The 13398-nt window shown below is 25.1% G+C and overlaps 2 protein-coding genes across 2 annotated transcripts; both read left to right on the forward strand.

Annotated features, from left to right (window-relative positions):
- The first annotated feature begins 1105 nt into the window (after positions 1 to 1105).
- LOC124937007 lies at positions 1106 to 4414 on the forward strand. Its single transcript, XM_047477529.1, has 3 exons — positions 1106 to 1421; positions 2586 to 2847; positions 4146 to 4414. The coding sequence occupies exons 1-2, from the start codon at positions 1206 to 1208 to the stop codon at positions 2826 to 2828; spliced, it is 459 nt and encodes a 152-aa protein (XP_047333485.1). The 5' UTR covers positions 1106 to 1205; the 3' UTR covers positions 2829 to 2847; positions 4146 to 4414.
- Positions 4415 to 9156: 4742 nt separating this feature from the next.
- Positions 9157 to 12317, forward strand: LOC124933690 (annexin D5-like). The gene is made up of 6 exons (XM_047474131.1): positions 9157 to 9312; positions 10371 to 10516; positions 10764 to 10982; positions 11222 to 11437; positions 11529 to 11618; positions 11954 to 12317. Exons 1-6 carry the CDS (start codon positions 9237 to 9239, stop codon positions 12149 to 12151), a joined length of 945 nt encoding a protein of 314 aa, XP_047330087.1. The 5' UTR covers positions 9157 to 9236; the 3' UTR covers positions 12152 to 12317.
- The last annotated feature ends 1081 nt before the right edge of the window (positions 12318 to 13398 follow it).

A 13398-nucleotide genomic window follows, 5' to 3' on the forward strand; every position in this document is an offset into this window, starting at 1 on the left:
TTTGTTTATCCATCGCTCTTTTTGAGTAAGTGTGCTTAGTCATTTTTAAATAGTTTTATACTATTAAAGACACTATATTCTTTTTCTTGTGTTAGCTTCTAAAAAATCACTCAATGCATTATGAGTGAACCAAAAAGTCTTGTTTACATTTTCTTTTAATGATTTATTTTCTTCTAAGATGTTTTGTTCAATTGATCATAAATGTGAATGTGTTTAGATTTTTGGCTAGCTTATGTTTTGTTCAGTTGATAGTGACACTTTTATGTGTGAATGTGTTTAGATTGATGGCTTTCAAAATACTCTTATTTGTTAAGGACATTCTCTCCAATGTTTCTTCTTTATATCCCTTTTAAACAAAAAAAAAATGATTGAAGTATGTATATTGAGAAGAAAAAAAAGAAGCAATTACATTTGTTTCTTGTCACTATTTTTTTAATATGTTTTGTTCGAGCATCGCACCTTATTTGTAATTCATTAAATTATCACTTTCAATAGTTTTCTAATAGAACAAATAGCACGAGTTCTATTATTACTCAGAACTTTTTAAATGAAGATCATGATAACTTTCAACATTAAAAAAAGAAAGTAAAAAAATACTTCTTCTTCCACGTCTTAAGAACATTTTTGTTTTTATGTGTATGTTAGCATTTTTTTTAATAACATAAGTTGGAAATTTGTGAATAAAAAAACAGCTCTAGTAAGACATTTTTCTTATAGTTTTTTTCTTCTAAATTGTTTTTTATGACCATCACACATTTTGTATGAATACTGCATTAGCTTTTAAAGAAGTTAGGGTAAAAATATAATTTTTTAGTTGATCTGAGTTTGAATTTAAATAAAAAAAATATAAAAAATTATAAATATATATCTTATTTATCATTATCATATTATTTTGTATCACAATTAATAAAATATTTAAAATAAAATAAATATTAAAAAGTGTTTCTAATTGAAAAAAAAAAAGAACAATCTATCTTTCTCTCTCTTTGAGGTTGCCCATCCCTTATTTGACCACCAGTGCTGAAATTTACCACATACTTCTTTATGGGATTTTCTTGTAAGAATCTCCCCCTCTCTCTTTTTCAGGCACACACAATTACACAAATAAGTCATAATATATAACCCACAAGTGATTTATGTGATTAATGATTGTGTTCTTCCTCTAACTTCTCTTTTGTAATTATTAGAAGTTGTTAGAAGGAAGAATGACAGATTCAGGAGGAGATAATTCAAAACAGAATGGTGAAATGGAAGATTTAGATCAAAGTGGAATGGAATGGGGAGATGATCATGATCATAATCAATACTATTTCTTCTTGCCACTTTCACATCCAATTGAGCCACCAGATGAAGATAGGCCAGTCAAATGTCCTCCTCTTCCACAATCTTCCACTACTATTCTCATGGATAATAATAATAATGTATGTATCTCAATCTCCATGTTATTAATTGATCTTGTTTTTATATATATTTAACATTTATGGTTGAATTTCAATCTGGGTTTCATCTTTAAGTGCCCCATGAGAAACCTCTCAATGTGATAAAGATGACAAAATTAAAGATGAAGGAGAAAAGGTTGTAATATTGATAGTAATGGGATGATTGTTAGATTTAGAATCTAAACTATGAAAAAGTACTATTACCTAATATAGTAAATTATGTTTTAAAAAGTAGGAGTTTTGCTTGAATCCATATGACAGAATTTTTTTTCTCTAAATTTATTGAATGAGAGGTTTTTTTCTTTCTAAATTTCTATACTTATTTTTTCATCTTCTCATTTCTCATATAAGAGTTTGTTTGATCTTGGTTATTTGAATTTTTTCCAAAAATATTTGTTTGATAAAAAAAAAGTAATCTGAATTTTGTAATTGGTTTAATTATTAAAATGTCATTTTTATATTTAAATTTTAAATTTAATAAATATATTTTAGTTGATAAAATGAATGATTTAATGATTATATTAAAAGTGATGATAGATAAAGAATTTACAAAAATAATAATAATAATAATTTAAATAAATAAAAATGAAACAAGTGCTAAGGGAATAATATAAGAGTGAGTTATTATTTAAATTGTACACTTAACACTAATGTTTAGTTATAAATAGAAAATGATATGTGAATGTATTTTGACTGTATCACTTTAATTTTAATTTGTGATTTTTTATTGAATTTCTTGATCATGTAATTATATGCTTATATTATTGTTTAGTAATAAAATGTAAAAACTAATGTTCATTGAGTTATAAATTTAAGTTATTTTTACAATCGGCCAATTTAGGGGAAAAAATGATAACATTGGTAGGTAGGGTTAAAACTTTATAAAGTGACTTTAATTGTAATTGGATTTTCTTTAGAAAATTTGTTTGATTGTTGTCTGCAAAAAGCTATTATTGAAGAACTCTCCTTAGGCAGCTTCAAAGTAACTCATCATGAGGAGAGCCTTTGCAGGCAGCCCTTTTCATGTTACAAAAGACTTTGGTCCTTCTTTCTTTGTTTCTTTACCTTTAACTTAAGTGATTTTGTCATATCTTGATTTATTTGAATAGGTGGTTGATTTAATTATTGGATATTTGTGATTGCAAGGATGAAACAATAGTCCATGATCAAAAATTTACAATTGGATTGAGGAAAAGGGAAGATTTAGTATCTTCTATTGCTGAGAAGGCGACCTACTTCGACACACCTCCACATCCGGTGCGAAAGAGACACCACGCCCTCACATGTGGAGACATTATTTTTGCCCCACCACCGATAACATCTCCTCGGTTTTCATTTCCAGCCAAAGATAATGCCTCTATACTCCGAACATTTCAGCAATTGGAATAGTTCGACTCGCGACACAAAGGTATATATGCTAACATTGGCCTTAACCACATTCTTACACTTTTTCTTTAAATGGTTTGAAAATGAAAACAATAGTGATTTAATTTAACCATAATTTTATATCAAATAAAAAAAAGTATGGGTGTTTCTTTTAATTCAAGTAGCAAGACTTTATTTGATGTTAATTATTATTTAGTAGAACAAGTATCCAATCATCAATCTATAAATCTTTCAAATCATCAATAATACAAAATACAGCTTCTTTGATGGGATTTTAGATTTTTACTATATTTTCAAAAAAAAATAAATAAAGTGATTTATCTTATTTGTATCATTATAATTATTAAATCATTTAATTTATTCACTAAAATACTCTTATTTTATTTTTATTAAATTTAAATTTAAATTTTTAATAATTCTTATATATCAATTAATATTTATACAAATCCAAGAAACCCAAAAGTTTTTTTGTAGGACTTCAAGAAAAATCTTTTTTTTGATAAAAAGAAAAAGTTATTAGAAATTTATTTAAATAATGGAAAAACAAAATTAAGGGTATTTTGGTATTGGTTGATAATTAAATAAATTTGATGATTAAATAATAATGATGTAATATAAACTTTAAAATAAAATAAAAACTCTTAAGATCAGTTTATTGTGGGTTATTTGAAAATTTTACCAAAAATTCATATTTTATTATATTTTTTTCAATCATCCAATTCCTTAACTTATCAATCAAAATACTAAAATACATATACTTTAATTTTATAAAATATAAATTTTAAATACAAAAATTATTATAATAATTCAACTAATTAAAAACTCAAATAACCTACTTTTTCACTCAATAATATTAAAAACTCAAATAACCAACCAAATTAAACAAATTCCTAATGTTTTCACCCAAAAATCCTGCATCAATTATCTAAAATGGTTAACCACTTGGCTATTCAAATAATCTCAAATCAAACAAGTTCCAAATGAAAATATACTTGTTTCAAAAAGAAAAAGAAGTTAAAGACCCACATCTGGCTCAAAATAGGCCTAGCTCATAGACTCCAAATGTTTCAGTATTTGGACAAGTTATAGTCATGACATAAAAAGACATGCAGACATTATTGCTGGCTAAAAATAGGTATCATAGACTCTACATATTTAAACATTTTGACATGTTTGAGACCTGTCATAGAAAGATATATGCTAACTGCTAACATGTAGCAGAGATATGGTTCATGATTGTTCTCATATTGGATAGAAATTATCTTCTTTTTTTAAGTGAAAAATGAATCAATCACCTTAATCTATAGAGAAATGTTGCAGGTGATGAATGAATCCTAAGATTACAAATAGAGGCAACTGGAGAATACAGCAAGATGACTCCAGTAAGATCATCAAAGATTATCCTTTTTAACTTGTATATGATATTCTAAGTATTATCATCATTTGTTTTTAGTTTCTTTTGGAACTTGGTTTAATATGTTTTAGAGATTGTGGATGCAGTAATTAGTAGTTTGCTAGTAAATTTGTTCAAATTTGAGACTTAATTAAGATCCTCCCATGAAAGTAATAGCTATGTTTTATGGGTTGTTCTAAAAGAAATTGAAAACTTCATTAAAATCCAGTGCATGTGTAGTTATGAATTTGTGGAGAGGTGAAAATGTATGTTACCTACCTTAATAAGCCCAACTCTCATATAGGCCCAATTCAATTCCTTTAATAAAATCTTGATAATAACTCTTAAAATGTTAACTATTTAAAAAAAAATGATACCAAGTCTAAACTAGGTAAACTCTTAAAACTAAGATAGACTATTAATTAATATTTAAATTTACTATAATGATTTTATGATTATACATGAAAAAAATAAATTTATATTTATAAATAAAAAAAATAATATTCAAATAAATGAATTAATATAATTACTTTTGTAAATATAATATTTTTATAGTGTTATTTACTTATTAATTTTTTAATTAATTTTATACTTAATTATATATACATATATATTAAATTATATATATATATATTAAATTATATATATTTAATTATATATATAATAATAATAATAATATATAACTATTATTTTTAAATAAATTTTATAATTTCAAATAAACTTTCAATTTTATAAATTTATAATTCCAATTAGAAATTATAAGTAAATTCTCTATTTTAACTATTTTGCTGTCACTTTTTTAAGAGTATTTTTTATTAAGAATCCTAAGTTAAAAGAAGTTTTTTTTGTTAGCTTTTTAAAATTAAAAATTAAAAATTAAAAATTTTGACTTCAAAGAAATATAAGTTTTATATTTTATTTAAATTATTGTATTTAAGTTAAAGTGAAAACATATAAAAGTTGTGTATTATATTTAATAATATTTATTAGTGTGAAAGGTTCAAACCATAAGTTTGGTCAAATGTTCAAACCATAAGTCTGGTCAAATGTTCAAACCTTGTGTCTGCAAATGAGGTTTAAATAATTTATAATGGTCGGTGATTGTTTTATGAATGTTTGCACGGTGATTAAGGAAAAAATTGAAAATATTTAGACCATCTCTTATTCATAAATTTATTTTTAAACTCAAAATCATTAAATGTCACGTAAAACAATAATTCTATTTTAACTTAAAAACTCATTTTCAACTCAAATATTTTTTTTTATATTAATTTTTAAACTTTTTCAATATTATATATATATTTAATAATCTTACAAAATAGATTCAATACTTTTTCAAACCCACACCTATTAAAAAAAAAATTATGATAAAATTAATTATAAATCAATAATTTATACACATAAAAAAACAAATTAAATATTATTAATTTAAAAATCTCTATTATTATTCTTCAATTTTGTAGTCTTTAACCAATTATTGTATTTTAATTTTTATTTGTGTTATTTTAATAAAATTAGTTTTTGTTAATTTTTAACTTGATGATATTTTAATCTTATTAATAAAATATATATCATAAAAAATTTAAACATATAAATAATTATATAAGAAACTAAATATATAAAATTGACTTAAATTATAATATGAAGGACCAAATTAATTTTTTATAAAATATTTGAGTTTGTGAAAAGTAGCAAGCGGTTTGTAGGAGAGAGAAATGTGTGAATAACGCATAATGCGTTTGCATATGGTGATAAATTTGAGTGCATAATTCTAGTTTGGATTTGCGTATGCGGGATCGTTGGAGTTGCTATTAGGACTAATATTCAAATATTTATTCACATGTTTTTTTATTAATTTTTTAGTTTTTAAAAGTATGGTACATTATTGGTTAATAACTATAAATTAAAGTTATTTTAATATTTTAATTGATTAATTGGATTTGATTTTCTAAAATTGTTTAAAATTGAAATTGAAGATTAAATAGTAGAATACATGTTAAGTTTCTAAATTTAAAAAAATAAAATAATTGATGAAGTAAGTAAAAAGACAATTGAAATGAAATAAGACATGTTATAATTGTATTTTTGGTGATATAAAAAATTTTAAAAAAATTATAAATCATAATCGGCTCTAAGATAAGGTAGTCAAAATGTTATCTGTAAAGTCATAAAAGTCAGTTTATTTAAAATTGTGAGAGTGTTTTTAAATAATATTAGGTATATATTATTATTATTTATATATATATATATATATATTAATTTTTATATATTTATTATTTAAAAAAATGTATATAATTAAGTATAAACTTAAATAAAAATATCAATAAGTAAATGTTTTTATAAAAAAAAAATATATTTATAAATTAATTATATTTATTTATTTAAATAAATAATAATTTTTTAATTTATGAATATAAATTCACTCTTGATAAAACTGTATAAAATTATTTAAAATTTTATTATCATAAATTTAAAATTATAAAGTTTAATTGATTCAAAATTTTATTTTAAAATATTTTAATTTGTAAGAAATTAACAACCAACCAAAAAGAAAGAGAAATTTGATGAAATGACACTAAAAATGTCCCTAATTGCTAAAAGTGTCCGCGCATACAAAAAAAAAAACGCTGGTGAGACTTTTAATTTTTTCCGAACGATTTTGCCCATGTCGCGAGACGTTCACAATCGCGAGACGCTACCAGCATTCGCGAGACGCAACCGGCATTCGCGAGACGATTTTTTTTTTTTAAAAAAGAAAAAATTCTTCTCGCAAATGTCGGTTGCTTTTCGCAACGGGGACATTTTCGTTCAAAAATAAAAGTGTCATCAACTGTTTTTTTATGCGTTAACACTTAAGATATATTTTGGTGTCATTTCATCAAATTTCCTACCAAAATTAAGAAATAAATTGGGGCCAATCTCCATATATTTAAATGTATTTTTGACCTACTCCACAATACTAATGCCTATATGTTCTAGGCACGAGTTGGTTTGAGTTTAGAGGCAGTTTCATTAAAATATGATTATATTTGTTTATATTTCCTTTATAAATATAGATGTCTTATCAAGTTATTTAAATAATCTTTTTAAGATTATAATTATAAAAAATAAAAAATATTTGATAAAAATATTTAATAGAATTTTATCCTTAAAAATAAAATATATTTTAATTAATTAATTAATATTATATTACTTTAATTTTTCCATTTTTATCTTAATTATGCTTAGGATCTGAAATTATTGGGCATGTTTTATTTTTATTGTGTATTTATTTTTATTTTTTAATAAATAATTTTTAAATATAAAATTAATATTTTTATTTAAAATATAATAATTAAATTATTTAACAAAATAAATAATTTTTTATATTTAAAATTATGATATTTACCTGTCAAACTTTATATCTAGATTATTTCTATTAAAATAAACATTATTAATAAATAAAAATAATAATTTAAAAAGTAGAAACAAATAAAGTTTTGGGATCTGGTCAAATCTGGTAAGCAGCAAACCGTGTGTTCATACAACATTCAAAGTCAAGAGATGGTACATAAACTATACAATTGAATTCAAATTTAAAAATAAATATAAAATTTAAACTAAACTTGATGCAAATAAAATTCTAAATAACTTAGTATCTTATCTAATTATTAAAAAAACAGATAAGAATTGTAGTATTGTGATGCAGATTTGTTTTTTTTATTTATTTAATAATATCTTATTTAAAAAATAATTATTTGGGAGGATTTGATTATATATATATATATATATATATTATATTTTTATAAAAAGATTTAAAATTTAATATATAATAATAAAATAATAATTTTAAATAATACATTAATTAATTAAATATAATATTTTACTAAGTTGAGTTATTTCAAACAAGTTTTCAATAATCCCAACCTCCTCTCATATATTTAATTTGAATTGGTTGGAGTGAGAGTTTGGATTTTATGGATTGTTGTATTTTTTTATTTTTTTCTTAAATTTTAGTCTTGAATGTCAGAAAATATAAAGAATTTAAAAATCTAATAAAGAAATTGTTTTTTATTGATGTTGACAAAGAATATTAATAAAAATAAAAACTTTTATCCAATTTTTTATTAGTTTGATATGACAAATTTTTACTTTTCTATTCTCATATTCTCAATTGATTTTGTTTATAATATTTTTATTAGAGATATGATTTATATAATTTTAATTTTTCACAAAATATATATTTTTTTTTTATATAAGAGGATTTAAACACTTAAGATACCTTAATTGTGATAAGTAGAGGCGTATCTACTAAGAGACTCTCTGAAAAAAAAAATGCTTTTTATAGTAGAAATGTAACATGTGTAATTTCTTAATTATTTTCAATTTAATTCACGGTTTGATTCTCTTATTTAAAAAATAATAAAAATGACAAAACTCATATACATTTACTCATTTGATCTAAATTAGAAAAAATTCATGCGATTCATATAATATTTAATATAATATTAAATTCTTATATTAAATACAGTCTTCATAAATAGACTAACAATAACATTACATCATTCCACCAACTCAATTAAATAAATTATATTTGTTTGAAAAACTATTTATAATTAATCATTTAAATTGATATATAATTCAATTTTTTAATATATATATATATATAATTGAAATTTGTGTTAATCAAGGAATTATTTGAAAAAACTTTAATTAAGGATATTTTAATAACAAAAAATATAAGTAGATAAAATTTGAAATAGAGAAGGTAAAAGAAATTGACTAAAACATAAAATAATTTATGTCTTTTTTTTTGTAATTATTTGATTGACTTATTAAAAAACAAGTCAAGAAATCGTATTTAAATTACACCTACATACCTAACATGGCCTCAATGAATGAATGAGTACGACCATTTTTGACTAATTCAAGTGGCAGACTATTTTGGCGAACCCACTGCAAATAAATAGTAGTGGTTTTTGGGTTAAGTTTATACCATCTACTGAACTATTCAGCGATTGAAGAAGAAGATAAAGGAAATGGCTTCGATAACAATCCCTCATGTTCTAACTTCACCCCGAGATGATGCTATTCAATTGCATCGTGCTTTTAAAGGTTAATCAAAACAATCTATCTTCTTTCTCCATCTTATTTTCTCTATTTTGAACTTCATTTAACAGCAACCTGTACATGAATTAGTTTACTGATCATATTTATGTTGTATCAAGAGTATAACAGAGTAGATGTATCAGATTGGTTAACTTTCTCCATTTATATAGAACAATACCCTAGATTTTGAAAACCCACCTTTAAATATGTGTTTAACTGATCTTGTATTGAAGTTTGCATATTGTTCTAGAGTGATAGGATGTAATTTAATCAATTGTTCCAGTGTTCATAATGAAATTTCTTGCATTTCTGCTTTAGTTTTCAGAAATTGTCTTGTAAAAGTGTAATTAGAAAGCTTCACATTTTAAAACATAACTTATGTGTGCAGATATTCAGAAATTTATTAGTGGTTTCAGTTTGAACACATGCAGATTCATATCTAGAACAAAAAGTGTTTTCAAATAGGATGTTTAATGCTACATGTAAAACAAGTTTTGTTTTTTCTTTTGATATGAAAAGTAGAATTCATGAAGATCTGTATTATTAACAAACAGTTGCATTTATGGAAGAAATTAGTTCAACCCCAATTACAGTTTCAGATTTCCAATGTTACAGAGATCTAATGAAAAAAGTTTAGAGGAAAATGATTAAGTGGGTAGTTGACTATCTACCTTATGGATTAATAGTTGTTTAGATTGTTGCAATTACTCTTGAGAGTTTAGTAATTTAGGCCAAAATACGAAATGAAAATAGATTGATTTTTGATCCTCTTCAATAATGGTACAGAACAGTGGTATTTTTGTAGCTTATGTCGAGGCCATGATTCCTTTTGGAAATAAACCCTGATTTTCAAAAATAAGATTAAGAGATCCATAAGAGGAACATGAGGACTAACTGAAGTAACAGTTAAGATAATGAAAAGCTATTTCACCCTTTTTAGTTGGAACTTTAGGCAGGTCTCAAGAAAAGAGCTGAAAAAAAGTTAAAAGTCTCTCTAATAGCCCATCTCAAGATTTTGATTGTGATCTTGAAGTTGACAATAATTTGGTGTGTGGTTTATTCAGGATTTGGCTGTGATGTTAAGGCTGTTATAAATATCCTTGCCCATCGAGATGCAACACAACGTTCTTATATACGTCATGAGTACAAAAACATGTATTCTGAAGGACTAGAGAAACGCTTGGCTAGCGAGCTTTCGGGTGATGTCGAGGTATGACAAGCCAGAGAGCACCTGATCACTTTTACATCTTGTTGGAATTCGATATGTTCGATTAATTTCTTTGGTAACATTTTATTTTTGTCAAATATCTTATCTGGATGTCACATTTGGAAATATAACTGAGATAGAAACAAATTCAGAAATTTATTAACGCTTTTTCATCTAGATTTGAATCAAGACCAGATCTAGATGGGGCATTAGGTTTAAGGTGATATTTGAATTTCATGTTTATTTTCAGAGAGCGGTGTTATTGTGGATGGACGATCCAGCTACACGTGATGCTACTATACTGAACTGGGCTCTCCGTGAAGGCGTGGTTAATCTAAAAGCCGCGACTGAAGTGATATGTTCACGAACTCCATCCCAGTTAGTACAAGTCAAACAATTGTATCATTCGATTGCTAAAAGTTCCCTTGAGCAAGACATTGAGTATCAGTGCACCGGCGATCATCAACAGGTTATTTTCTTGTCTTTTACTTCGTATAAACTTGCATTGTCGAAAGGCTCTTATGGCTTGTTCGGGATTTCCACAAAAGAAAATATTTTTTTGCTGTAAATCTCATCAACTATCAACTGTTCAATCAAATCATAAATCAAAGTACCAAACAATCCTAGTTTAGAATCTCAATTATGGAGGAAAATGTTAAATCATTGAAATGTGACGTTTTGCTTTTGAATATTTTCATTGTTTTTCAGTTGTTGCTCAAATATCTTGGCACACAACGCTATGAAGGACCTGAAATCGATAGAAGTATGGTAGAACATGATGCTAAAGCCCTCTATAAAGCTGGGGAGAAAAAGTTAGGAACCGATGAGAAGACTTTCATAAAGGTTTTCAGCGAAAGAAGTCGCGCTCACTTAGCCGCAGTGGAAACTGCATATAAAAGCATATATGGTAGCTCACTTCAAAAGGTAACCACCCACCCACCCGGTTTATGCAATTGACATGAACAACTTTCTTCCTTCATGAATGAATGAACTTAGCTTTTTTAATATCAAACAGGTGGTTAAGAACGAAACATCTGGTAACTTTGAATTTGGACTTTTAACAATCTTGAGGTGTGCTGACAACCCAGGGACATACTTTGCTAAGGTATTTAATGTTGTCTTTTGGAACATATATGGATGTTTGGTATGAAACAAATTGAGGTCATATGTTTGCTGTTTTTTTTAATCCAAAAAAACTAATATTTCATTGTCAATCATTTATCCCATAAAATCATTTAAACTATCAATATTAAGAATAGGGTACTTATATTATTACTTTATTTTTTCAAATAATATGAATTGACCCAAATCATCCACTTTCTTCCTAAAACAATATTATCATTTATTTTTTCCAATAATCTGTTTTGACACTGGTTTTGTCTCGAGCTGGTGGTAGCTTTTATGAGTTTTCCATGATTGATTTGAAATTTGAATATGCAGCAACTGCACAAGGCAATGAAGGGAATGGGAACAAATGACTCGGACCTGATTAGGATAATCGTTACAAGAGCAGAGATTGACATGCAATACATAAAGGGAGAGTATCAGAAGAAATATGGGAAATCTTTGAAGGATGTTGTTCGGTCTGAGACATCGGGCAATTACGAAGACTTTCTTCTTGCTCTTCTTGGTCACTAGCTAAACTCTTAGCTAGTTTGTATTTGTGCTTTATGATATGATTGGTTTTTTTATGTAATGTTTTCTGTGCTTATTTGCTAATAAGTTGGATGTATTGTGGCTGTGTTTTGTTGTTGTAAAAAGATGAACATTCTGGGTATTTAAACCTAGAATATTTTCTTATGTATCGAAGCTAAATTGGTAATATTTCTGGGTGATTTTCCCAGTTTGGTAAGATGAGGTGAACTGAGTTTGCATTATCTACTTTAACCATGTCAGTTTAATTGAAAACGTTTTGAATTGAAATCGAGTCCAGAGTTAGATTATAAGGCTAGTTATTATACTTTAAAAAAATATATCAGAATACATTTGACAAAATATAAAAGAATAAATAAATATTGAACCATTGAAATCCTTCCAACATAATGGTTAAAAATATGTAATGTAAGGTTTGGAACATGGATTTCAGATTTCTTTGCTATCAACATCCGATGTTCTCTCTCACAACAAGGAAAGGTAAAATTGGAATATATAATTTTTTTGGTAAAAAATTTTTACCAAAACTTTTTTACTCCCTCTTATGTGAAAGGGAACATGGAAAGAATGAGAATGTTCAGGAACATGGGAAGAATGAGAATGTTGGTAGCATAAGATCCAAGTATTTGAAACAAACTAGCCAGCTTTAAAACTTATCTCGATGTGAGATAAAAAATTAGAGTTTGAGTTTGAAAATAATGTAATAAAAAGAATTAGGGGCCTTAAACTTAATGTATAATGTTTTTTTTTTTAAAATATTGTATTTTGAATTAATTGAACAAAGACAAAAAAAAAAATTAATTATTTATCTTTAAAATCACAATAATACTAATCTATTATAAGTTTTTAAAAAAATGTTTATTTACATAGATCCAATCTAACTATCTAAACTTTTTTTTTTTTTAGAAAATACAACTATTTAAACTAAATATGTTCTAAAAAAATAACCTTAGTAAAAAAAATAAAAATCCTTGGAAGAACAAATAATCCACAATCAAACATTACTATAGAACAAGTTTAATAAGATTAAAGAGTTGAGTGCTCATGTTAAAATTATTTAAATAATCCAATTTAATTCAAACATTATTATTTACAAAAATCTAAATCCCAACATGTCCATGATTACCTACTAGGCTACTATCCTCACAATAAAGTAAAGTTGGTATTTGGTTATTGATTTTTTATACCAACTTAACTTGTACCTATCTAAACATCCAAACCAGTTACAAGCT

Source organism: Impatiens glandulifera, chromosome 4 (genome assembly GCF_907164915.1).
Source record: "Impatiens glandulifera chromosome 4, dImpGla2.1, whole genome shotgun sequence".
NCBI classification, from domain to species: domain Eukaryota; kingdom Viridiplantae; phylum Streptophyta; class Magnoliopsida; order Ericales; family Balsaminaceae; genus Impatiens; species Impatiens glandulifera.